At 41.3% G+C, this 27,719-nt stretch overlaps 1 protein-coding gene across 2 annotated transcripts in view; it reads right to left on the reverse strand.

Annotated features, from left to right (window-relative positions):
* Window positions 1-2,624: 2,624 nt before the first annotated feature.
* NOXA1 (NADPH oxidase activator 1) overlaps window positions 2,625-27,719 on the reverse strand; it is a 43,279-nt gene continuing 18,184 nt past the window's right edge. The window contains exons 4-13 of one of the 2 annotated variants that reach the window (XM_027848953.1): window positions 20,104-20,238; window positions 19,443-19,550; window positions 18,099-18,158; window positions 16,672-16,731; window positions 15,533-15,626; window positions 15,307-15,362; window positions 11,441-11,610; window positions 7,105-7,213; window positions 5,243-5,366; window positions 2,625-3,941 (exon numbers count right to left, since the gene is read on the reverse strand). In XM_027848953.1, coding sequence (XP_027704754.1) covers window positions 3,850-3,941; window positions 5,243-5,366; window positions 7,105-7,213; window positions 11,441-11,610; window positions 15,307-15,362; window positions 15,533-15,626; window positions 16,672-16,731; window positions 18,099-18,158; window positions 19,443-19,550; window positions 20,104-20,238 — 1,008 coding nt within the window. In that variant the 3' untranslated portion in view covers window positions 2,625-3,849. Of the gene's footprint in view, window positions 3,942-5,242; window positions 5,367-7,104; window positions 7,214-11,440; window positions 11,611-15,306; window positions 15,363-15,532; window positions 15,627-16,671; window positions 16,756-18,098; window positions 18,159-19,442; window positions 19,551-20,103; window positions 20,239-27,719 lie in introns of both variants that reach the window. The other variant, XM_027848947.1, reaches the window with a different exon arrangement.

A 27,719-nucleotide genomic window follows, 5' to 3' on the forward strand; every position in this document is an offset into this window, starting at 1 on the left:
CCTCAGAAGTTTCTTTCAGTTTGTGTTGGTAGGCTTTTGTTCTATCACACAACTCTCCAGTGACGCCCCCTTCTTCCCAAAGACTGACATTTGAGACTGGGTGAGAGAGGAATAATTCATTCCAACAAGATGTTATTAAGGATTTACTTTACTGTACTAAGCACTGGGAATAGAAATACAGGCAAAAAGCCCCCACAGCATAAAAACCCCTCACCCACAAGACTTACATTCTCTTTTTGGGTAGGTTAGGGAATGAACACAGATAGGTGGATCCAAACCACATACAAGATAAATATAAAAATAATTTCACAGAACAAAATGCTGCAGGATGACAGCTTGGAGGGGCAGGCATCTTTCGTTAATTTTACTTCTGAGTAATAAAGAAAAACAGCTAGGTAAAAATGACAGACAAAAAGATTGTATCTGACAAAATATGCAACACCATGTTCACAAAGCCTCTTATCTCTATATTTAAAAAAGGGACAAATATTTCATCACCTGGTTTCTAGGGAACAATGCTGGTCAATATTGCAATTAATCTGAATTTAGCTGCCTTTTAGTGTCATATTCATTTAAATTATTATAGTTACTGTGTATTCTGCTTGCTTGGCTTTACATCAATTCATGTAAGTCTCCTTGTGTTTTTCTGAATTTCTTATATTCATTCCTTAAAAGTATAATGATATTAATATACCACAATTATTCAGTCATTTCTCAATTGACGATCACCCACTTTGTTTCTATTTTTTTTTTGTTACTATGAAAAGTACTTCTAGGATTCTGTTAATTTAAACATTTTCTTATAACTTTTTTGTGTACTAACTTCACTTCTGAATTTATTCCTCTCCTCATCTGTGCCCAAGAAACAAATAGAAAACAGAAAAGTAGCCAGGGACTAAAGGTCCTTTCTTAGGAAGCCATCCCTTTGTAACAAAGGATAAAAAGAGAAAAAAAGTTTGCTTGAGGAGATTAACATCAGCCAAAAGGGGGAAGGGAAAGGAATAAGCACTCCTATAGTGCCCACTATGTGACAGGCAATGCACTGTTCCATACTTATAGTTTGCCACCTTTGCAAAGAAGAGAAATGCATTTTCTCCTCTCTCCACTGGGGTTAAGCTTGGTTATAATTATACAGTTGTTTCTTTTCTCTTTCTTTTCATTTACATTGTTGTGGTCATTGTGTATATTGTTTTCTTGGTTCTTATTATATCACTCTGCATGTATTCATATAATTCTTCCCATGCTTCTCTAACAGGCATTGGAGCTGAGCATATACCCTAGCTCCAGGGATTCACATTTTTCTTTTTTTTTTTTTTGGCAAGGCAATCTGGGTTAAGTGACTTGCCCAGGTTCACACATCTAGTAAGTAGCAAGTGTCTGAGGCCACATTTGAACTCAGGTGCTCCTGACTCCAGGGCTGGTGCTCTATCCACTGTGCCACCTAGCTGCCCCACATTCACATTTTCTCTTGCTTGTTATATACCCACCCTGAAGACCTAAAGAAAATTTCTACAATAAAGCTTAGGTAAAGCTCATGTCTAGCATCTACCCTAAAAGTGATTAACATCATTCCTTCTAGTAAAAGTATTCAATATACAAAACATTTATCAGGTATAGGACAGCTACTTTTTCCCCACTACAAAAGGAATACTTAACACACAAAAGATCCATAAGTGTATGTTAACAAATACCTAAAACATAAACAATATAATCCATTATATATTATACTTTCCCCAAAGGTAAAGGTACTTTGTGGGAGGCTACACTGTTTAATCTCCAGTCTATCTAGGAAGGGCTCTGGCTTTAGTCCTTTGGCTGCTGAATCCCTGTATTAGTGCCCTTCCCCTCACAAAAGGATGGTCATCTCCTGGGCAACCAGAATTAACTCAATGACTCCTAATCTCTCAAATTTAAGAAGTAGACCCTAAGAAGGGGAGATGCTTGCCTCTTAGGACCTCTGTTTGGTTATCTGTGCTTACAAAAAAAAATTCAAAACAGAAGAGATATAGGTAAGACCTTAAAGTTCTGTCTCTGCTTCACCTAAGCAAGTACATGTTGTTCTGTCTTGTGCCTCTAGCTGCTATGGCTGTTAAGGGCTGGGGGAGGAGATGGAAATTACTTCCCTAGTCCCCTCTTCCAATTGCCAGAAGCCCAAGGGAGATCTATGTTCTAAACTAGGCAGGGCCTAAAGATGCTGGATGTCTTTTCTTTGTTCTTACAACCTGAGTGGGGGGCTCTCCCTGGTTCAGTTGCCAATCCTCTTTAACAAAGCCCCCAATCACAGGGACTAAGAAAGGTCTGCTGTCACCCCAAAGTGTAAATCCTTTAGCCCTGACTCAGAACACAGGTGAATCCCTTTAGGGCCAAGAGAAGATTCACAGATCCATTTCCCCTTGTTACATGTTTTCTGAATTCTTCATATTCATAACTTCGTACAGCGTAGGAATATTCCACTAAATTTATTTACCACAAATTGCTTAGCCATTCCCTGAATCAATGGGTATCTATTTTGTTCCCCCCCTCTTTTTTTTTTTAGGCAATCGGGGTTAAGTGACTTGCCCAGGGTCACACAGCTAGTAAGTGTCAAGTGTTTGGTCTCAGGCTTGATTTGAACTCAGGTCCTCCTGATTTCAGGGCCGCTGCTCTATCCACTGCGCCACTTAGCTGCCCCTCCCCTCCTTTTTTTAATACCACAAAAGTGTTGCTATTTCATTAACTCTAGACCTGAACTGGGTACTGAGCTAGATTTTCTTTCCCGATGATAGTTAACAGTTGTAATAATATCTTTCGTAAGGTATTTTCTCCTTTTGGAGAATGAGGAAACGTAGTCCAGGATCTGCCACTAACTGTTTGACCTTGGGCAAGTCTCTTCCCCTCCGGACCTCAGTCTGAAAAATGAAGAGACAGGATGAGAACATATCTAAAGCAATGGGTTAGGTGTCTGGAATTCTGGCTCTAAGGCTGGTCATCAGGAATGATCTTGCTGCCCTCTAGCTTCTTTCTACCTCAATGAATATTGGACACAGTGGAAAACGCACTGTGTTCAGAGTGCGTTCAGATCCCTGTTCTGCTATTTCTTAGCCTTGTGACCATCAACAAGTTACTTCTCTGAGCCTCATTTTCTCCCTCTATAAAATGGAGAGGTTGGATTCAGTGATCTCTCAGGTCCCTTTTCCCAGTTCCTATGGGAAATCCTATGATCCTATTAGTCAGGAAGCTGATGTTCTAGGAAGTGATTCTCTCCAAGGAGCTAGATGCCTGGGTCTTCTAAAGTAAGCGGGACAAACTGATGTGTGATGACCCTGGCCAACTCACTCAAACTCTCAGTGCTCTAGGGAACTTTCTAACACCATAAATTACAAACATTTGCATTAACAGAGGGAGTTTTCTCACCTGAGAATCCCCTATGCCAATGAAATCACAGGTCCAATCAATTCCTTTCCTTCTCATAGGATGCTAGAGTAAAATATCAGGCTGATTGTTCATAAACAAAACATGTCCTAGGAAGTCTCTTGCCAATCTTTTCACTGTATCATTGTCCATTCTTTTCACTGAGGCACATAATGGGTTGTTAATATTGTTGTGGTTGCATATGCAGGTGTCCCAAGTGTCTTGGTGGAGTTTTGAGTTATTAAAACTTCAAGTGCAGAAATTAAAAAAAAAAAAGCAAGTGGGAATCTTTTGGTTGGGGAATCTTCATGTAGATGGGACTCCTGGGGACACTCTGGCAGTGGGAATGGGAACTCCAGTGATGACAAGGAGCCTGGTCCTTGTGCACTCACTCCCTGGTCCTGGGTTCTCCTGGGAAGTGTTTCAGAAGCTATAAGTCATGGATGGCTCCACTGGAGTCTATTCTTTGGCCACATTGGCCAACTGAGCAAAACATTTGGGGAAAATGCCAATGTGACCTGAGCAATGGCCCTCCAGCCACTCTTCATTCACTGAAAAAAAAAAACAGGAAGACTTGACTATCAGAAACCAAAAGTTTCAAAGAGACAGTCTTTAGGTCATACTTAGAAGTAGCTAGATCTAAATTATTCACACTGCTGACCAACAAGGAGCAGTCCTAAAATTTCTATTAGGCTTGGGAAGATGTTTGGAAGATTACCTCTAAGCAGAGGAGGAGTAGAGTAAAGGGATTCTATGAGGGGATGACTGGAAATATTTCCATTCTATCCCACTGAAATGTTAGAAGCTTAAAAAAGGGAAAAACAACACCTAGAGAAACTGGCTACTCTTCAGGGGTACAGAAGCAGTACAGACTGGTAGTCTGAGGAGAAGGCGAAGACTCTTAGGCTGACTTCATGGTACTCACTCTCTGACTGATGGGGTTGGGATCTGGACCCCAGAAAGGAAAAACCCTGGACTTTCCCACATGGCCAAATCTCTGGCGTTCCCCTGAGGCTATAGTCCCATCAACTGGTCTGTCATTGTGGCTACACCCAATCTCCCCTCCATTGTCTTACCTCCCTATGGCCCCCTGCCATTTCCCACCCTTAATCCTAGCTAGACTGCATTCTCCCTTGGCCAGGAGGTCCAGGTCCCAGGAGTTCTGTTCACCCCAGCTTACTAGCCACTCCCATCCAGATCTCCTTAGGCCCTTCCTCCCCTCACCCCAAACTACTTGGCCACTCCTACATCCCTCCCACAGTCTTTCTGTATATAAGGTCCGTCTTGTCTCCATTAAGATGCTCTGATTCTTAGAATCTAGCCAATAGCCCATAGATGCTCAGACTCCTTAAGAGTCTAGCTAATGTGGCGAATCTTCAATAAACTTTGTTTTTGGCTGCAAGAAGGCTTGGGTCGAATTCTTTCGGGCAGGACCTGGGTATCGTGATTTTGGGGTTCCAGGACCCCTAACATCTAGACAGCATCATGACCAGGGACCAGGCATCTAATCTCTTGACTTGGCTTTCTTGAATCTTAGCTTTTGGAAAGAGGGCTTTCTTGGGAGTCACAAGACTGTTTCTTCCATTTCTACCTGTGTGAAGAGACAAAACCTCTTTGGGCCTCAGTTTCCTTATCTTTAAAATGGGGGGGGTTGGATGACATGATGACATGACCTCTAAAGTCCCTGCTTCTCGAGCCTAAGATCTTGTGAAGTGATGAATCTTACTTGTACAGGTGTGGGGGCAGGCAGGAATCTCAGACTAATCCAGCACTAAGAGAAGCCTAGACATGACAAGTAGTAGTAGTCTTTAATAACTGGCCTCGGCAAAAAGAGCTGCCCAAAGGCCAGTACCTTCAGAGAGAATGTCCAGGGTATCCCCTTTCTGGAACTCTAGGTCTTCAGGTCCCTCTGCAGAATAGCTGTACTGAGCAACCATTTGATAGAGCACACGTCGGCCTCCACAGCACTCTGTTCCCTAAGAGGAAAGGAGATTCAGGTTGAGTTAGGGGAGAGGAAGAGAGCCAGGTTGAGTCAGAGAATAAGAGGTGAGGTAGGTTGAGTCAGAGGAAGGGAGGAGAGCAAGGTTGAGTCAGAAGAGGGGAGGGGAGCCAGGCTGGATCAGGAGAGAAGGGGATGACCAGATGAACTAAGGGAAACTAGACTGTAACAGAGGAGAGAACAATTGGTGGGAAAGGTCAACATGAAGCTTTGGAAAGACAATCAATCCAGACCTGAATGTATAATAATGACTGGAAGGATAATGAATGATGGATACAGGCAGGGGTGTTCTAGAACCATCTTGAACCAACTCACAAGAATCTGTTGTTAAGTTTTCAGTGTAAGTATTTCTCCAGAAATTGGTGAACACTACAAATTAGGGTCTGATTTATTGTTTGGTTGATTTCTAGACTTGTTGTTGTTGTTCCTCCTTTGTTCTCAAAGGGGACAACCTAGGGTGATATCTTGACTTGCACAAGAGTTGGATTTTAGTGAGGCAGAGCTGAACGAAGCCCTCAGCCTCACTCTTTCCTCCAGGGTCATGAAAGTTCAGTGGTAAGACAAAAAGTCAAGAATATTGAGGAAGGCCCAGGATGCTGTGGGGACTTAGTCCTTTCTAAATTAGATCCTTCCTAGGTCTCAGTCTGAGGCACTGCCCATTCAATGACCAAAGGCTAGGTAAGAATTGAGACAAAAAGATGGCCTAATTTACCAATCACAAAACCATCAATTTAGGAGGGGAAGACCCTTAGAGTTTCTGGCCAGAACAGAAAACAATTGCTATTTACACTCATCCTGAGCCATCAAAATCTAGACAATGAGCCACAAAGGCTTGGGCTGGGGGCTATTATTGGCTGTTCAATGAGAGTGATTTGGATTTAAGTAGTCATTTGAAACACATTTGAAACACAAAGGGCTTTTTTAAAGCCTATTTTTTTCATAATTATATTGATATTTGGGGCCTAGATTTTTATTTTTAAACTTTTATTTCTATCTATATTATTGTTACTATTTTCTCTTTTTCAAAAAGCTGGGACAATTTACTTTTTGTTCTGCACAGTTTTCATTTCTAGACTTAAGAAAGTGATGGAGAAAGTGTCAATAATAAAGATTAAACTTAAAATGTACTTTGGGGTTTGGTTTTTTGTTTGTTTTGTTTTGTTTTTTAGCAATCTGGTTGTTAAAAATTTACCAGCACACCTCTGGATACAGGGACTTGGACTGGAGATGAGGTGAGCAGGGAGTAAACATGGATGGTGTCTCCAAGCCAGAACACAGCCGCTGCAGATATTACAGCTCTTTGAAGGCCTATCCTGCTTACAAACTCCTGCACTGCAGCTGGCCTTCGCTGGCCCTTGAAGAGGGCTCTTACACTCTAGGGAAATAACTGCCTTTCTGGGAGTTCAGGTGAGTGAATACTTATTTATTTATCTTCTAAATCCGACCTGGCCATAGTTACACCCTGGTGCTGCTAGGAAAGCCAGCAACTCTGACTTTACTGCTTCTTTAGAACTCGGGTATGAATGGATAGACGGAAAGGATAGAGGGACTGATGGGTAGAGAAGCGCTCAGAAAGCCCTGAGCAGAAACATGAGGGCTGAATCTGGGGTCTGGACGCAGAGCCACCTAGAGAGTACTGCTATCCATTCCATGAGTATTTCTGATCTGTCTTCTTTGCCCCCAGAGTTCCCAGAGGATACCTAGGCGATTGTTACCTGGCACTGGAGACTCAGTCTTCTGTCTGCTGCTGCCTCCCGCCACATCTTTTTACACGCCTCTTCCCCAGAAATTGTAATGAACTTTCCACTATCCTGGTGGCTGTAACTGCAACGGATACTTAGTCACTTACTGTTCATTTCATGTCACATGCATAGTCCACCAGGGTATAGGCTTCTTGGCCCACAGAGCATGGGCATATGATTTACTATTAGCAACTAACTTCATTAGGGAAGCTTAGAGTTCACCTCTGGTCACAGATAGAAATAGATATCGTTCCTCTCTACAAAATTGCTTTTTATACAATTCTTGAACCAAAAGGCAGCACCACTAATGTCCTACCCTAGTTATTAAGGGTGAATGACAGCTTGAGGAGAAACCTGGATAATCCAGTCACATGTACTTGGGCCAAACCCTAACCCTGTATTACTGTCACTAGTCATTTCCTCTATTCACTACTCTTGTGCTACTGAATGAAGCTGAAGGAAATCAGAGAACATCATTGAGAGGGCTCATTGGAAATGTTTGTTGTTGAGTCACCTGACTCAATGACCCTGATGGGGTGGTTTGACATTTCGTTCTCCAGTTCATTTTACAGATGAGGGACAACTGAGGCAAACAGGGTTAAGTGACTTGCCCAGGGTCACTCACACAGCTAGTAAGTATCTGAGAATAGATTTGAACTCATGAAGATGAGTCTTCCTGATTCTAAGCCCAGTGCTCTGTGCACTATGGTGCCACCTAGCTGCCCTCCATTAGAAACGTATGTTTTTAATCTCCAAAAGCCCTCATTGTAGCAAGTCACTCCTTTCACTCTTTCCTAATTTGATACTACATCCCACTCTCCCAGGAGCTGTTCCAAACCATCTCTTGTCTTCTCAAGCCTCCCATGTATCTCCCTCTTATTTGCCTCTCTCAGCTAAGGACCTTGCTTCATACTTTATGGAGAAAATAGAAGTCATTTGCCATGAACTCTCTCTCCTATTCTCTACATCTTAAAACCCAATGACATCATCCCACACTGATAAAAATGAGTACCATACCCATTGATCCCACTCCTTCTTCTGCCACTGGATTACCCTCACCATCATCCCCTCCTTTTGATTTTTCAATCTCTCTTTATCTAAAATTATCACTTTATCTACTAGTATTCTTGCTGTCTACAAACATGTCCAAGTCTCATCTATCTTGGAAAAAAAAGCCCTTCAACTATCATCTATCATCTTATATCTCTTCTCCCTTTCCCTACCAAACTCTTAGAAGCAGCTGTCTATAACCCCTGTCTTTATTTCCTTTCCTCTCACTCATCCTTCAATCCTTTCCAATCTGGTTTCTGACCTCATCACTCAATTGACACTTCTCTCTCCAAAGTTACCAGTGATCTCTTAATTGAGAAATCTGATGGTTTTTTCTCAATTCTCATTCTTCTAGATCTCTCAGCAGCATTTGACACTGTTGACCAGTCTTTCCTCTATCCTCTCCTCTGAGTTTTCATGACAGTGCTCTCTTTCTTGGTTTTCCTCCTACTTCTCTGACCATTCCTCAGTTTCCTTTTCTGGTTCTTTATCCACATCATGCCCCGTTACTATGGGTGTACCCCAAGGCTCTTAGACCCTCCTTTCTACACTCTCTCATTTGGTGACCTTATCAGTTACATAGGTTCAGTTATTATCTCTATGCTGATGACTCCCCCTAGTCTCACTCCTGAATTTCAATCCCACATCACCAACGAACAACCTATTGGATATTTCTAAGTGAATGTTCTATAGGCATCTCAAACTTAATATGTTCAAGACATAATTCATTACTCACCTCTTCAGAACTTCTAAAAAATACCCTCTTCAAAACTTCCCCACTTCTGTTGAGGGCACCACCATCTTCCCAGGATCACAACTTTGCTGTCCTTGACTCTACATCAATCCATTAATCTAATCAGTTGACAAACCTTGTCATTTCTCTCTCCACAGTTTCTCTCATATGTATCTCCTTACTCATATAACTATCACTACCCTAGCTCAAACCCTCACCAGAACTTCTGCAGTAGTTTCCCAATTGGTTTCTTTGACTCAGATCTCTTCTGTCACCATCTTCTATACAGTTACCAAAGTGATTTTCCTAAATTTCATATCACTCCTCTACTCAATTAAGTCCAATGGCTCCCTCTGGTCTGTAGGACCAAATACTAAATTTTTGAAGCCCTTCAAAACCTGACTCTGACTTACCTTTCCAGTCTGATTCTCTATTACTTTCTTCCACTTTTTAGTCCAGGGAAGCTAGCGTTCTTACTGTTCCTCACACATGACACTCCAACTCATGTCTCCTTTGTATGGGCTGCTCTCCATACCTGTAATACACTCCCTCCTCAACTCTACTTCACAGAATCTTTTTTTTATTCCTTCAAAACTCAGCTCAAGTACCACATTCTAAATTTAAACCTGGGGTTATTTATAATTTAACATTTTAATTAATTAAATTCTATTTTCTTTCCCTCCCACTTCCCTCTCCCCACTGGGCAAAAAAAAAAAAAAAGAAAAAAAAACCCATGTAACAAATATTCAGGCATTGCATTTTGTGTGAAGGCTTTCCTAATCTCCACACATACCTCCCCCCTAGCTACTAGTATCCTCCGTCCCAAAATTACCTGTTACTTTTCACTATGCTTTGTCTCCTCAATAGAATATAAGCTTCTGGCAGGGGCTGTTTCTTTCTTTTTTTTTTCCCCTCTTATATTCCTAGTACCAAGCATGGTACCTGCCATATAGTATGTAATAAATTATGGTTGATTGATCAAAACCCTATGAAGTCAAATCCTTCATGAATACAGTGGAATGTTAATAACTGATTGTTGTCATAATGCTGCCTACACTACTAAAGCTCACTGTATTGTTTCACCAAAGCCAGCAGAAGTGTGGTTGCTGTGGTGACCTTACCAGGGAATTCCCCAGTCTGTTCCCAGTGGGCTCACCCCAAAATGCTATTCACATGTTGAGATGTCTTTTGTCCCTGTTGGGTCCAAACTGAAACAAGGACTTCTGACTTTCAAGATGGCCCAGTGCCCAGCCAAAATGGGGTTGGGCAGAGGATAAGGAAGAGTGATAAAGAAAATAATGTGAAGAGTGAGGCTGAGGTCATCAACTGGAGGGTAGGAATAAGCCAGGAGACATAGTTCTTACCCCAGGAGAGCCCCTGATTTGAGAAGGAATATAAAGATTTTTATTCATTGGATTTGACTCAGAGGACATAGAATCATAGCCATAAATTTAGAGCTGGAAAGAAATTGAGGCACAGAGAGCTTAAAGTGACTGGTCTATTATTACACAGCTAATAAATGGTTGAGGCAGAATTTGAACCTAGGTCTTCCCAATGCCAGTGCCTGGCAGAGGTCCAGTGACCCTAACTTTACTATGTCATTATGGCACCATCATGTCAAACAGTTTTATGATAGACAGGGGTAGGAGCTGGAGTGCAGGAAGTCATGGAAGGAATAAGGTGATGAGGAAGTAGATATAGTGGACAATTTCCCCCATAGGAAATCCAGCTTCTCAGAAGAAGAATGATTACTGGAGGCATTCCATCAGGCTGCAGAAGAGATATTTGATAAGAAGTACTGAGCTTAAGTCAAGCTTTCTTTAAGACAGGAGCAACTCAAGCATGTCCAAAGACAGAAAACAAGGGGCTGGTGGATAAATAAGAAACAAAGAGGTTAATTAAGAGAAGAGGTCCCTCAGTAGGCAGGAAGGAGGTGATAAGGGATCTGGGATACATATTTTACTGAGCAATTAGGAGCTATTCATCATGAGCTCCCTCTTCTCTATATTTTAAAACCCTTTGATATCATGCCCAACTGTTTCCTCTACTCCAATCTCTGATAAAGAGATGATCCCTCACACCACACACATCAAGGGATCCCATCCCTTCCTTCTTCTTTAGCAGATTAACTTCACAATCATCACCCTTCTTTTAATCCCTCCCTTAAAAAGGGAAAATCTGTAGCTCCAGGAGCTGAGACTGGGACCAATATCAGTGCTATTCAATATTTTATCCTATAAATGTTTCTGAATTCTCCCTTTGCCCATGGCCTGATTTCTTTGGGATCAGCTGGGTTCTATTTTTTTTAATTAAATCTTAATAACAAATATGTACAATCAAGCAAAGCAAATTGACTCATTAGCTGTGGCCATAAAATGCGTGTCTCATTCTGCACCCTGTGTCTATCACCTCTCAATCACCAGGAGGTGAATAGCATGATTCCTTCTAGCAGATGTGTGTATGGTGGGACTCGCCATCCTATAAAGAGATGCCCTGTGTCCCCCTAGGGTCAGCACAAAATCATACCTGAGCTGTGCACCTTCTAATTGCTGCAGGAGCTTGTCTCTCAGCAGGGCTCTGAGGACAGGCATAGATGCTCCCCTTTTCACTTCCAGGGTCATGGTAAAAGTACAGTGCACATTGACGTTGACGGATGTGTCTGGGTTGCTGGACATCTCTCCCTGAGCTAATGGGACCTGACAAGGCACAGAATGAAGATGGGCTGGGTTTAGGCAGTCACATTAATCAAGTGCTCCCCAGGAAATGAGAAAAGCTATGTCTTAGGAATATATATCAATAGGAAAGAGAGCAGTTGGTTCCCCAAACTTGAAATGATACAGAAGACTGCAGGCTGAGTCAATTTTCCTAGGTCCCCCCTTTCTCTGAGTGTGGAAAAGCTAAGCTTCAGAAAAAATTTTGCAGCTTGATCTACTGGTATGCTGGCCTCTCTGGAGGAGGGATTGGGAGAAGTGTTTCCAGGAAACCTATCCAGAGATATAGTGGGCAAGATAGTAACCTAGGAAGATGGAGGTAGTTGTTGGGATGAAAGTCTCTGTAAACGCTAAATCCACATAAATGTGAATTGTTACTTTTTGTGAATTGATAGATTGTCTTTCACTTATCTGTTTGGCTTCATTATTTGTACAATCAGGTTTTTAAGCACTTGAGGCCAAAGGGCCAGAATTTTTTCTTAGGCTTTTATTACTTCTTATACTACCCTGCCTTAAACCACAGATGCACATTGCATGGAGAATCTGGAACTGTGAATTTGCTCTTAGACACATCACTTGACTTTTCTGAGCCTCAGTGTCCTTGAATGCCAAATGGGGATGATAATACCTGACCTACCAGGCATAGTTTTTGTAAGAATCAAAATTGAAGATTCTTTGGAAAATATAACTGCTCCTGCAAGTGTTATAGAGCCTCAGTTACTGAAGACCCAGAAATGAAAGTTTTTGCCACCAAAGTCCTAGGCATTGTCAAATGGGTCAGCATCAGAAAATTACATAATTTTATCGGTGGAAATGACATTAAAGAAGAGGCATTAACATCTGCTTTGTCACTATACCCTAAGGACCACAGGATTTTTCCCATCTGACTTGTAGCTGAAACCTTCCATATGAGTTGTCTCCCCAATTAGAATGTAAGTTCCATAAGAGCAGGGACTATATTGCTTTTCTATTGAAATTTCTAGCACTTAGCACAGTGCTTAGCAAATCAGAAGAGCTTAACAAATACTTTATCCATTCATTTATTCATAACATACCAAATTGAAAGTTATCATCATCAGTAGCAACATCATCATCATCAGCTCCCTTAAAATCCAACCCATTGTCCTTGTTGTGCGAAAGGGACAGAGTAGCAAAATTTGGGGATGCCAGAGTTTTAATGATGTATAACAGGGACTCTGTGTGAACTTGAGATGACTAGCAGCTACAGAGGTCTGACAGAAAAACTGAAATACTGTCTAGTAGGGCTCTGACAGTACTGTTGAATGGATTAACATACTAGTCAGTGTGATGAAACTGCTGCCATGAATCCAAGAAATAAATGGAATGGCATGGAGGTACAAGCTGGTTTTTCTTTGTTTTGTTTTTTTGTTGTTGTTTGTTTTGGCAATTGGGATTAAGTGACTTATCCAGAGTCACACAGCTAGTGATTGTTATGTGTTTGAGGCCGAATTTGAACTCAGGTCCTCCTGACTCCAGGGCCAGTGCTCTATTCACTGCACCAGCTAGCTGTCCCCCAATCTGGCTTTTCTTAAAGCCATCATAATGATCTGCTTGATACAGAGAAGAACAGAATGAGTGAGTTTATTTTGTATTCCAGTACCACAAGAAGGCAACACAATGGAACCAATCAAAAATGTCAAGATCCCATAGACATCCTTCAGAACAAATGGTGTGCTAAAGTGGGCAAACCATGTATACACATGAAATGGACTGAAGACACAAATACTTTCATAAGGCACTAGCACTACATCATAATAATGTTCACAAAATTAGAAACATTTCACCAGCTGTATAGGCAAGGGCTACATGTTATTTTTGTCAATGCCTCAGTGTAGGGCAATCATAAAAAAAAAACTTCATCCCTAAGCCTAAATTAGATGAGATGAGAAATGAAATAGAGAAAAAAAAGAATCTTAGGTAGTGGAAAATATTCACTTAATGTAAGCCTCAAAACTATATTTAATAAAAAATTATCAGACAGTGATGGAGATCTTAAAAAAATTCATCTCATAACAAAATAAATGACAGGAACAGAACCAACATCTCAAATTATTTTGAAAAAGATGAGTATATTTAGACTGGGTTTCTGAAAAGCTTTTTGAGGTTGATGGCATGAATTCAGCTAGTGGACCAGTTATACCAAAACAGTCATTCCAAAAAGCTGGTATCTGCCAAAACCATAGCAGATGAAGGCATTCTTCCACAGTATTTGACAGAAAGTGTAAAAATATTTCAGAGCTTGTACCCAGCTGCATATGCAGCAGCCTTGCCATGATAAGAACCATAAAAAGAAAGGTGGAGCTATCAAGAAATACCCTTAAGGACATGTGTCAAGCACCATCATGGCAGAATTTATCTGACAAAGCTATTAAAGATTGATGGAAGATGACACCAGCATCTAGCTGGTGCATGGAATAGAAAACTTGAAACACAATATTGCCCAGTTGAAGACAATAACAAAAGAAAAAGAAACAGAAATATGAAGAATAGAATCTGTAGAACAAAAATGTATCAAAAGTCCAGACTCCTTTAATTAGCAATTGAAAGCAAAAGAAATTAAGAAATCAGAGGGTAAAGAGAACACCTGAAGAAGAATGAAATGGAAAATTCTTGGGAAATGCATTCTAGGCATTTAGGACAGCCAGAGAAAATGCCCAGAGCCAAGAGATGGAGTGTCTTGTTCCTGGAAGAGCAAGGAAGCCAATGTCATTGGACTAAAGAGTATGTGGTGGAGAGGAGTAAAGTGTAAGAAAGCTGGAAAGGTGGGAGGAAGCTAAGTTATGAAGGGCTTTGAGCACTAAGCAGAGGATTATGTACTTGATCTTGGAGGCAAGAGGGAGCCATTGGAGTTTATTAAGTAGAGGGGTGGGAAGGTTATGTGATTGAACCAGCACTTTAGGAAAATCACTTCAGGCCAAATGGAGGATGGATTAGAGTGGGAAACCTGAGGCAGGCAGACTCATCAGCAGGGTGTTGCCATAGTCCAGGCACAAGGTGATGAAGGCCTGCACCAGAGTGGTGGTGTTGTCAGAGGAGAGAAGGAGGCATATTTTAGAGATGTTGCAAAGGTAAAATGACAGGCTTCATCAACTGAATGGGATGAGATGCCTGTCAACCCTATTATTCTGTGCACTGCTGGAATTGTGCTGAGGATGATTTCAATGATCCAACAGAAAATGTACTGATGGTCCTTATACTTTTATTCAATTACAAAATGCAGTTTATAGAACATTAGATACAAGAGAATAACAGCAAGATAGTAATTTGTCCCAGGACATTTTCTAGCTGAACTGCATTAAAAAAGATGAGAAGAATGAGATAATAACAATAATGGTGATGATGATGATGATAATGATAATGTATGGCCCTGCCCTTTGGGGAGTTTAAAAGTTAGTGCATAGGAAGGAAGGATAAAAGGTTAGCTTTGATTTTTACAAGGGCACTGTGAGAAAGACAAGACTTGGGTTTGAGTCTTGCCTCAACCACAAGCTGTGTGACACTGGACGAGTCACAACTTCTCTGTGCCTCAGTTTCTTCATCTGTAAAATGAGGGAGTTTGACTTGATGGCATCTAAGATTTCCTTCTGGCTCTAAATCCATGCTCCTATAGTACTTAACATGTTCAGTAATGACATCCTGAAGTAGCTGCCAGATGCTTACCGATGTTTCAGGACATACTGTGGAGCCCAGGCTGATCCCTTCAGAAGGAGGGAGTCCTGCAGAAAAAGGAAATGGAATGAGGAATAAATTAACTGGAGAGATGTCCCATAGTGACAGCTTTCTCAGTTGCAATTTTTAGGGGAAGGAGCTGGTAGCATGGCACACCTGTGACCCACCAACAGAGGAGCCCTTCTTCTTGGGGCTAGGAGCCTGAGAGTCAGCTTACCTTGAAGTGGAGAAACTGGTTCCCCAGCTTGGTTTAAATGGGGCCTTTTAGGAGGTCCCTTTGTGGATGAACTTGGGATTCCATTGTGACCTTCCTGCAAGGAAGCCAAATTAAAAAGTCAAAGTACCCATTCACTAGCGAAGACAGCCCTTCTCCATGGAGTTAGCTGTGTGTATGCTTCACCAACTGGATGGCATTGCGTAGCCTGTTTATTCTTATTTTTGGTTGTTGTTATTGTTAATTAAGTGGTCTTACAGTATTTATTTACTACATAGGAATTTTACCTATGTCAGAATTCATCAGTGACAAAGGAAGAAAGATGAAGCACCGAAATTTCAGTTGCATAGTTACTAGGATCTTTTTTCTTCTGCTTCCTTCAGTTTGATGCAAAGAGAAGTTTTAGAAAAAGTCAAATAACCTAGCTCCAGTTACCTGCCACCAGTAAGTTGGAGTGATCTCATTTCTAAGGCATTTATACTAACCAAGGGTTCAATGAATCGTGGCACTCTCAGAAAAATGCACTAATTTTCCTTTATTTATTTTCACTGTTATTTAACAGAATCTGGGAGAAGCAGAGAGATCTGGAAACACTAACATTGTCTGACATTGTCCTGGGGAAGTATTTCCTTCCATGTAACACATAGAAGGACTCAAAACCTTACTCCAGTAAAGATTGGGCAGCTTGTGGCCTAACATTTCCCTATACCCTGGGAAGATCTGGGCTTTTATACTTTCTAGACTTTTTTTTTTTAGGCAATTGGGGTTAAGTGACTTGCCCAAGGTCACACAGCTAGTAAGTGTCAAGTGTTTGGTCTGAGACGGGATTTGAACTCAGGTCCTCCCGACTTCAGGGCTGGTGCTCTATCCACTGTGCCACCTAGCTGCCCCCTAGACTTTTCTTACTATAAACCTAGAAAACAAGAGATTAAAGTCTTGATCAAGGCTATGGGAGAAAATCTGGAAGAGAGTTATGCCACTTAACAACTTGGCTCTTGGTAGGTTCCTCATCTACTAGTTATTCAGGAAGGACTGACCCTTATCTTGGTCCTATAGTTCATAGGATGAGTCTACTGGGGCCTTTCTCATTCATCCATTCTTCCTACTCCACCATTCCCCTGCACAGTGCTTTTCAGTCTCACCAGTTTGTCCATTTTCAGGGGATTGACAGGCTCCATTGGGGAAACTGGCCAGTGGATTCTCTGAGAAAAGATCAACCAGAAAAGCTACATTTGATCTCATGTGATAGATGGAGAGAGGCAGCAATTCCCTAACTGCTTCTTGGATCGATTCCTAGGGTTGGAAAAAGGAAGGGGACTGCCTTCAGGGAAATGACCAAGAAGCAAAACTCTAGGCTCCTACCCATTCCCCCATCCACTCTGGGCCAACTCCAGGCCCTTTCTATATTCAGGGGCATTTCTTCAACTACAGCCAGGAGAAGTTGGCCATGTTTTGACCATGACAACCCATGAAACAGGGAAAAACAGAAAATAGCCTTTCTGCCTATGGGTCTCCCTTCTGCTTCTCAGATCATTCTCCCATCCCTCTCACCAAGAAGTTCGAACATGATAGATAATCTTAATGAGCCTTCTCTTCTCCATGCTGGGCAAACACAGATCTGTTTAATTTTTTTCCCCCAGGGATTTAATACTATATTTAAACACCAACCCTAGAAACCTTTCAGGCTTTTCTTCAGGGTATCAGCAAGACACCAGCAAGAACTGAACTAGGGAAAGTGTCTTATATCCCCCAAACCACAAATCCCAGACAAGGGGTCAGAAATTAAAGCAACAGGTACAGACAGGCTCATTTCTCCTTCCTAGATTGTATCACCTTGATATGGGAAAAAGACTGGATTAAGGTCCCAAGAATTCTGGGACTATACTATTTTGCACTAATTGATTAATGTCTCTGCCACTAATATTCCATGTGACATTAGGCAAACCTATGCATATACAGCCTTACCTGTGAAATGGGGGAAAAATGATTTCAGCTATAGACCTCAAAAGGTTGTTAGCCAACATTAAATGAGCCAACAGAGAGAGCCAATGTAGTACAGTGGATAAAATCCTGGCTTTGAAGTCAGAAGACTTGAATCTTGACTCTGCTATTTACTCTCTGTATGACCTTAGTTAATCATTTCCCTTCTCTGGGCCTCAGTTTTCTCATCTGTAAAATGAGACGGTTGGACTAAATGACATCTAATTCCTTTGACTACAAGTGAAAGTACTTTGAAAATTATAAAGCTCAATATGTTTAGGTGACATGATTATGAAAACATGCCATCCCATTATTTTAATTTAAGATTTTTGGTTATATGCCTGTCATGGTACCGGGAACGTAGTAGGCATTAATGCTTATTGATTGATTGACACTATGGACACCACTTTCTAAATGGAAAGTAAAAGTAAAATAAGAAAAAGCATACACAGTCCCTGCCCCCCAGAGCATCTGGATGGGGTCATAGAAGCCCTTACTTTTTGATATAAAAATATCAAATATGTCTATAATTTTTGGATGGAGAGTCATTTTCCAAGGAAGTGATCCAATAGGAAAGGTCCCTTCTCACCTGTGGCCTGAGAGGCTCAAAACCAATGTACTTGTCATTAGGATTAACAGATGAAATGACCTGGGGCAGAGCAAGAAAAAAAGAGACATGTTCTTAGTCAGATTCAGAACTCCATCCATGGGCATATCAGAGTGGCAAATGGCTGCTCCTGTAAGGTTTTATTCTCCATAGATATTACTTAGCTATCATTTGCATATTTACCACCTAATCTACTTACCCTGTATGAGTCTGTGGTACTCATATTTTCTATAATACAAGGTTAGGAATTCATGTTTCTGATGTAAAATACTTTGAATACAGACTAACATTCACTTTAGTTACTGTCCTCCTTGTAATTAGGTCAAATATTAGAAACAGCTGGGGCTTCTGTGGGAGAGGAGAAATACGGCCTCATATACAACAATCTTCATGCCTAGGCCCCAGCATGTCACCTTTTTTTCATATTGGATTGTCTTTCACCTTAGTCCTTTTATTTTATTTTATTTATTTTTTGCTTTTTGGTAAGGTAATTGGGGTTAAGTGACTTGCCCAGAGTCACACATCTAGTAAGTATCAAGTGTCTGAGGTCAGATTTGAACTCGGGTCCTCCTGACTCCAAGGCCACAGCTCTATCTACTGCGCCACCTAGCTGCTCCTACCTTAGTCCTTTTAGCACTCCTTCCCACACCTCATCCCCACTCTCACCCCAAGGACCTCACATCCCCAACTCTCTCTCTTTCCACAACCATCTGGACAGAATCCTATGAAGTTGCTGTTTATGTCCCTAATACAGAGTGAGCTGGGTAAGCCCAAGACTAATCACCTAGTAACAGGTGGGTGGATGAAAGCTCTCACCACTTCCCTGATTTATGAGCTTATTTGACTCTCGTTGAGCAAGATTTAACTCAAAGCAGGTAAAAATTCTGTCATGATTTCACACTCCATTCTCATTTTGGAAAGAATAGAGTTAGGATTGGCTCCTTTGCTCAGGGCTAGGACTTCCTTCCTTCCCTCCTTTCTTCCTTCCCTCCCTCCCTCCCTTCCTTCTTTTTTTCTTTCTTCTCAAGCTTCAAACTTCCACCATCAAGACTCAATCATTTGTCTCTATCCCTGACCTCCTTGTCCCTGTCTCTGGGACTTTTGGGGTCTCAACTCAAGGTCCTGCTGATCCCAAGCCCAGAGATTTTTTGAAGTCTAAATTGACAGCCTGAATGAAACATTAGCACCAAGCATGGACTATGATCTCAGCCCAGTCCAGTTCTGGGGAAGGTTTTGCTGACTCATCCAGGTGGTAAGAATTTACAGCTTCCAGAATCTCTCTATAAACAAGGCCCTAGAGACTTAGTGTAAACAAGACTGCTTTACCTTGGGCTTTCCCAGGAAATCCATGGAATTTAGCTGCTCTACATCCTTCTTCCGGGGACGAAAGATCTCACCCATGGGAAATTGTAGAACGTCCAGAAAGGTTCGTTTCTAAGAGGCAGCAAATAATTTTTGAGAAATGGCTTGGTGACTTTAAGCATAAATAAGGTAAACTAGGGCTTTCTCCACTTGTGGTACCTGCCAGAGGATTAGAATACTACAAGAATCTTTGATTCCTTAGCTTGGACAGAACTACTTATGGTCAACTGATCCTTTCCCTTGTTTTTCAGAAGGTTAGAAAGTCAACTATTTAATCCACTGATCACCCTTCTTCCTACAAATACCCATCATTACGTGTCTCAGTCGGATCATGTGCCTGAAAACTGAAAGACTAGATATTGAATGGGAGAAACCAATATAGAGGGCAAGGATTTGGGTACGGAGTAGAAGAAAGAAGAGTGACATTCTTAGATGAGTCTCTGTGTAAACAGGGCATCAAAGACTTAACATAGACAAGACTGCTTTACTTTACTATATCTGAAGTCCCTGGCCTAGAGACAGTTCACCTGAGAAGAGAGTGGATAGCCAAAGTCCTCACCTGCTCACCCAGGGCCCTTGCCTCAGGGATAAGCTCCCAGTGATGTCGTCCACCTGCCTGACTCACCTGTATCCGGTCCAGGGCAGCCTTGAGAGTGGCTGAACTTCCCTGTGGTCTCTTGGAGATAGCCTTTTCTAAGCTTTTGGTGGCTTCTTCCCAAAGGCCCAGCTGGCACTGCACAGCTGCCATGTTGTACAACACCTGAGAATGGTAGGGAAAAGAGAGAGGTAGTAAATGTCATCCCAAAACATTAACAGAAATCACATCTACAAAGAAAACTTCACTATAAGGAAAATTCAGTGTGAGGCTCTACCCAGATCCCTGCAAGGTGATTGGCTGGTTGTTGTCCTTCAAACTCAAAGAGGACCAAAATGGACTCAGAGGACTAGGTTGGGGTCAGTGTACAGTGTGTCCGACTATAGCTGATTAGACCATTACAAACCCAGAAGGCTCTACCACAGGTAGGACACAAATAGTTTGTATGAACAATTGGAATGGAGACATCTCTGAATTTGTACCCTTCACATTTCTATTGAGCTACTGCAATTCTGCCCACCTAGGCAACTAGGTGGTTCAATGGATAGAGGATTGGGCTAGGAGTCAGGAAGACTCATCTTCATGAGTTCAAATCTGTTCTCAGACACTCCCTAGTTGTGTGATCCTGGGCAAATCATTTAACCCTGTTTTCCTCAGTTTCCTCATCTGTAAAATGAGCTGGGGAAGGAAATGGCAAACCACTTTAGTATCTTTGCCAAGAAACCCCCAAATGGGGGCATGAAGAGTTGGACACGACTGAAGAAGGGCAATAACAATTCTGCTTTACTCATAGAGCACTGTGCCTTCTTTAATGCAGGCATGCCATGCTGGGCAGGCCTGAGCCAATGTCTCCCATGTCTCACGACCAGTTCCAAAGTTCTTCAGAGAAACCTTGAGAGTATCCTTGTATTGCTTCTTCTGACCTCTGTGTGAGCACTTTCATTATGTGAGTTCTCCATAAAAGTCTTTTTGGCAAATGTACATCCTGTCCTTTGAATATGGAGAAGACATTTTTGAATTTCCCTTAAATAGGATGTCTATTTTGAAATTTACCTGAGGATGTAGATGCCATGACTTCTGCCCTGATTTTCTTTGTGACCAAAGACATAAATATAGCAGCTGGGGATGAAGCTAACTAGCCTACATAGGAATCAAACCCAGAGCCCTGAATACTGATCTTTATCCAGTGGCTCAGAATTGGGCTGAAAGACACTTGGAATGTACAGTATGCAGCATTTCCTTGCTGGGTATTTTTTTCTTTCTTTGGAAAAAAAAGCATCAGAATTTTTTTTGGATACATTTTGTTTGGACACAATGAACACCCAAGCAATCTCTTTATAAAGTATATTATTCACCTGGCCCAAACAATTAGATTATTGATTATTTCAAAAAAGAAGAATTATGCTCTTAAACTTTGGCAATGTAGTACTAACATTAAACACTGTAACTAACTAGAGGCTTTTCTGCCTTTCCATGTTGAATTTATTTACCTTGATATGATCATTATGTATGTTGTTCCTTTGGCTGTGCTTCATTCACTTTGCATCATTTTATATGTCTTACCATGTTTTTCTAAATTTGTCATATTTATTATTCCTTATAGCTCAGTAATATTCCATTATTCATGCCCCATAATTTGTTCAGCTATTATTAGACACATTTTATTTCTAATTCGTTTAATATTGCAAATAATGTTGCTATGAATGTTTTTATACATGTGAATTATTTTATCATCAATAATCTCCTTGGAGTATAGTCCTAATAGTAGGACCTTTGTCAAAGGGTAGAAACAGTGTACTACCTCCTTTTTTTTTTTCATAATTCTAAGTTGTTTTCCAAAAAAGCTAAACCAATTCACAGCATCATCAGCAGTGAATTAGTGTGCCTATTTTCCCACAGTTCCAACCCACCCCAATCATTAATTCATTTATCCAAAAAGCATTTGTTAAGCACTTATGTGCTAGGCACTGTGGATATAAGGACAAAAATGAAACAATTCCTGCCCTTAAAGAGCTTACATTCTACTAGGAAGAAGCCATGTACATGATAAATAAAAGCAGCATCTAGTGAAGAGTGAGAAAAGGGTGCATTCCAGGTATAGGGGACAAGCTACACAAAGGCACAGAAAGGGGAAATGGAATATCTTAAGTAGGGAACAGCAAATAGGCCAGGTGGGTGGAATGTAGAATTTGGTAGCATGGAGTAGGGTGTGGTAAGCCTGGAAATACGGTAGGCTGAAGCCAGATGGTAAAAGGCTTGCTAGCTTGATAGGTGGGAAGTGATAGACCTTAGGGTTATTATTAATATGCACTTCTTTGATTATCATAAATATTCCTTCAGGTAGCACAATACCAGTCTGTACTTAGTCTCCAGACTGCAGCAGGCCTAAAGGTTCTTAAAAAAAAATAAAAATACTTAGGGGCAGGTAGGTGGCGCAGTGGATAGAGCACCGGCCCTGGAGTCAGGAGGACCTGCGTTCAAATCCAGTCTCAGACCATATACTACTTGACACTTACTAGCTGTTTGACCCTGGCAAGTCACTTAACCCCAATTGCCTCGCAAAAACAAAAAACAAAAAACAATGAAGTAAAATAAAAATACCTCATGTAGCAAAGAACACTAAAATGCAGTTTGTAGTTAGCTCCTATGTTAACTAGCTATCTAGTGATCATGAGATTTAATACTGGGACCATGAGTCCAGGCCCCACCATTGGGCATTTCTATTATTATTTTTCAACTTCACAGATTATAAAAATTTCAAGAATAGGAACCATGTTTTTAAAAAAATCTTTTGTATGTAATACAGTTTGGAGTAGAACTTGGCCAAGAACCTGACAATTCTTAGCCTTGCTCTTCCTAGCTCTTATCCCTTCCAAAGCCTTAGAATCCACATTACCCTGAGCTCTCCTCTCCACTCTTCTTGCCTTCATGACTTGAAACTCCACTGTCTCTCAGGTTACCCCAGACTCTTTTTCTCTTGCCCCTTTCCACTACTTACTTCATTCCCATCTATCACTTCCATCCTTCTTGCTCCTCTAAAATCCTAGTGCTATCTCTCCAATTACATTAGGAGCACATCTGAGGGAAAGAATTCAAAATTGTGGTTCCTAGCCTTCTGGCCTACAGCCCTTCTGTCCCAGAAGTCCCTGTTTACTCTCTTCCAAAAAAAAAAAAAGGCACAGAATATTCTTCCAATCCAACACAGCATTTTGAAAAACTTGTCAAAATTTATTATAAGTATGTATAATATTATATTTATGTTTAATATTATGTTTATATTTATTATATATAATGTATATTTACATTTATAAGAGGCAGTGCGGTTTAGTGGGTAGAGGGCTTGAGTTCAAGTCCTCTCTCTCATACATGCTGACTGTATGACTGGAGGCCAGTCACTTAACCTTTCTCTGAGTATCCTAGGCAACTCACTAAGACTGAGTGGGAAGGAAGGTTTCAATCTGTATTGGTCAACAGAGCTTCCTCACTGGAAATTCCCTATACCAATGAAATCAAAGGTCTAGTACAAAAGAAAATGAAACTATCACAAATATTTAAACCTGAAAGATAAACAGAAGCCAAGAAGCATTTGTTTTTCCATGCATTACACAGCTCTGCCATATTGGCCTACTTGCTATCCCTCATATATGACAATCTACCTCTCATCTCTACACGTGCATTGGCTGTCCCCCATGCCTAGAATGTCCCCCAAACCTCCTTACCTCTGCCTCTTAGAATCCCTGGCTTCCTTCAAGACTTACCTCGAGTGCCACTTTCTGTAGGAAGCCTTTCTCTGTCACGCCAGTGGCTAGTACCTTTTCCTCTAAAGTTATTTACTCTAAAGTGTATCTACTTCATATGTTATATGGACTAAACCTTGTATATATCCACATACGTACAGTACATATTGTCTTACTCATTTGAATGCAAGTTCCTTGAGAGTAGGGGATGTTTTCACCTTTTTGTTTGTTTCCTTCAGCACTTAGAAAAATATTTGGCATATAGTAATTAATCTCTTAATAAGTGCTTGTTGATTAACTGAGTCTTCTCAGAGCCATTTTCATAAATTCCAAACATACTTTACTACACAACTCATTTCACACATCATGAATGCTGTTCACCAACATCTGCTTACTTGTTTAAAATTACAATGTCACACAAACATTTGCTTTATTTTAACAAATAAAAGAAAACCTAGATAGTATATCCCTTTAAAAACTCTAGCCAAAGGCTTTCAGGTCAATTAAGTTGTATTTTTAATAAATGCATCAACATGTAACATAGTATAACAATTTTAATATTCATTAAGTTAATTAGAATGAGACTCTTTTTTTTTTGGCTAGGCAATGGGATTAAGTGACTTGCCCAGGGTCATTCAGCTAGTAAGTGTTATGTGTCTGAAGCTGGATTTGAACTCAGTTCCTCCTGACTCCAGGGCCGGTGCTCTAGCTACTGTGCCACCTAGCTGCCCTAACACTCTTTCTTTATGTCACCAGAAGTGCTTGCAACTAATGACTTTCATATGAACATTTTGAGAAAATGTATCTTTTGCTCTAGAAGTAGGGGACTATGGGTGTTGAATATTGCATTTACTGTCAGGTATCACTGCTGTGTCAGTTTGTTTTATTTTTTCCTCTGTCACAAAGAACAAATATTAGTTTGTTATAAGGCTTAGGACATATAACTAGAAATTACTGTGTGGTTAAGTGACTTGCCCAGGGTCACACAGTCAGTATGTATCAAGAGGCAGGCCTTGTGTAAAAACAAAAGGTATCAGCCAAACTTAAAAGAAGAAAAGTGCTGAGTTTATCAGGCAGGCCAGTGTTATTAGACGACAAATGGACATGTGAGTAGCTTGTTACTTGTTTTCTCCACAGCTCCTGGCACAGGTATGGGCACACAGGAGGCATCAGAAATGCTTACTGAATTGAACTGAATGTTGTCCTTTGAGTTCCACAAGCAAAGAAAACAGTCAGGCTGCATAGGGACAGGGCAAGATTCTGTACTCAACTGTGTTACTGCTGGTGAGAGCAGAGTAGAGATTGAAGTCAAACCCTCCAGCCTGCTTAGATAATTTCAAGGACATTTAAAATGAGGCATCTACAGCCTACAGCAACAATGATCCTGAGTCTTGTTTATACAACTTGTACTTTGAACTATTTTTGCTTGTAATAGGAGGAGCTGCAGAGCTGGAGCAAGAGGTAAGCAGATAAAAGACCCCCCAACCACCCACCCACCCCAGGCTGCATTCCATAGGAGAAACAGGGTGACTATTAATATTACTTTTATAAATACACATATTTTCAGTACCAGGAAATTGAACTCAGTATGGTCTGTAAGTATTCATATAGTGAAGTCAGATTCTATTTAGGACCCATAAATGCTTTGTACCAGTTCTGTGACTGGTATTTATACTCCCCATCCCTGCCTACTATGCCTCCTCCTTTTCTCCTCCCCTCCTTTTTTTCTAGCCTCCACCTTCTTTCCCCTTCCTCCTAGTAAAGCATGCAAAAAAAAAAAATTCTCTCAGTCCCAAAGGGAACAATTTGTCAAAACATAGGTCTGAGTGGGTGTGGACCATATCACATCAGTTTTAGGACTTTAGCCCTTTGAAAGGTCAAGAACTGGGCATTTCCCTATGCCCTGCACATTACCCAATAATTTCTGTGAACCGTTAAGGTGGAATGCTGGTTAATATTTCAGCAGGGAAGAATCATTAGCAGATCATGAATTGGGGTTTTATTGACCTTCCTATCATATTATTGTTAAAGACAGATTCCAGAACAAGGAAGTGAAATGTGAGATGCATGAAATTCAAACATACATGTGCACAAATGGCTTGCTAACACATTTATTAAGCACCTGTGCTCAGTCTCGTGTTCACCCAAGGTTAATACAAAGATAAGAGAGGGTTTCTGTTTCTATAAGGTTTACAGCCCAATTATTGATACTCTACCAATAATAAGGTGATGAGACAGTATTACAACAGAAGTATATCAAAGGTTTTAAGTGCTATATGAGGTCTGAGGAGGGGCAGGGAGACTGTTGAAGGAGTGTCAGAAAAGGCTTCAAGGAAGAGATGGCATTTAAATGAAACTAAGCAATAAGAAGGAATTCAATTAAGAAACAAATGAAGATATCTGAGGCAAAAGGAGCAGCCTAAGCAAAGGAAGAGACAGAGACATCTCCAGATTTGAGTAAGCAGGGATTTGCCCTAGGTATGGCTGAATTTAGAAGGTGCAAACTGGCCTGGTAGGCACTGTGGGTGGGATAGGGCTCTGATCCTTCTAATCCAAAATAGGGAAGGTGATATGGGATGAGCTGCACAGCCAACACTGTGGGCTCTGGCCCTCCACCATAGTTTTGAGAAATTGGAACCAGCCATCTCCTCTTTCCTCAGGAGCACTGGTTACAACATTCTGGGTGCCTTCCATCCAAGCCAAGTCTAGCAGAGGGGCTTGGGCTGGGAATGGGAATGGAGGGTGGCCCTCAGTCTTTAAACCTCTCTGCTGGGGCCTACCCAGGTAGGGAGCATGAAGTTATTCCCTCTCTAAGACTGGCCCCATCCAGAGTGATGTGAGGCTTGGATTTGGCACAAGTCAGGAAGACTCAAGGGCATTGGCAAACTGACACCTGACTGAAGCTGTGTGGGGTGTACAACCCCACTTGGTGGGTATGGTAAAGTGAGAATTCTTTTCATATACAGATTGGACTATATGGCCACTGAGGTCTTTCTTAACTGTCAAATTCTGGGATTCTCTGGGTGGGGCTGGGTGGGCAATGACAGGTCATCTTACAGGCATCAAGTGTACCTGCTACCATAAACTCCCACCCACTCCCACCTTGGAGGGTCTAGGTAATTTTCCATAGCTTCTGGGCCTCTCTAAGACCAGAAGGAGGAGATAATTGTATAGGTTGGCATGGACATTATAGGGATCCGATATAGCCCATTATGGGTTCCCATCTGCCACCCTCTCCACACAAGGTAGGGATAAGGCCATTTTGGCACACATCTGCTTGGCCTGTGTTGGGTAGTTAGATTAGCTTCTACTCTCCAAGTCTTCACACCTTGGTGAGTCCTCCTCACCCTTTACCATCCCTGTGTGGGGCTGGGTCTTATCTAACATGAGCACAGAAAGGAAGAGATGGGCACTTGGACCTTCATGAAATGCCTTCATTTATTCAGGAATGGGCGTTTGTGAAGAGGACAGGCAGCTGGTTGATTAAGAGTACTAGATCCTTCCCCCCACCCCCCACCAGCTGCCATCCTGATCACACCTACCTAGTATCTAGTTAACAAAAATAACGATTTAAAATATGCTATCCTTCCTTTCACAGCCAAACTCACAGAAGCTTTATAAATTCCTTGCCTCTATTTTCTCTCTTCCCACTCACTTCTTAACTCTTTGCAATCTGCTTCCAACATCCCTACTCAAAAGAAACTGATCTCTCCAAGTTGTCAAAAGAAGTCTTGACTGTTAAATCCCATGGCCTTTTCTTAGTCCTCCTTCCTTTCTGCCCTCTCTGCAGCCAACCTGTCTTTCTCTGTCTCCTTGGGGTGTGTGGAGTCATTTTTCTCCCTCAGCATTCTTCTCTTTTCTTTCTACATCCTCTCCCCCAACCCTGATCTTATCAGCTCCCATTTGCTG

This window comes from Vombatus ursinus, unplaced genomic scaffold (genome assembly GCF_900497805.2).
Source record: "Vombatus ursinus unplaced genomic scaffold, bare-nosed wombat genome assembly UNPS02000580.1, whole genome shotgun sequence".
Classification (NCBI taxonomy): Eukaryota; Metazoa; Chordata; class Mammalia; order Diprotodontia; family Vombatidae; genus Vombatus; species Vombatus ursinus.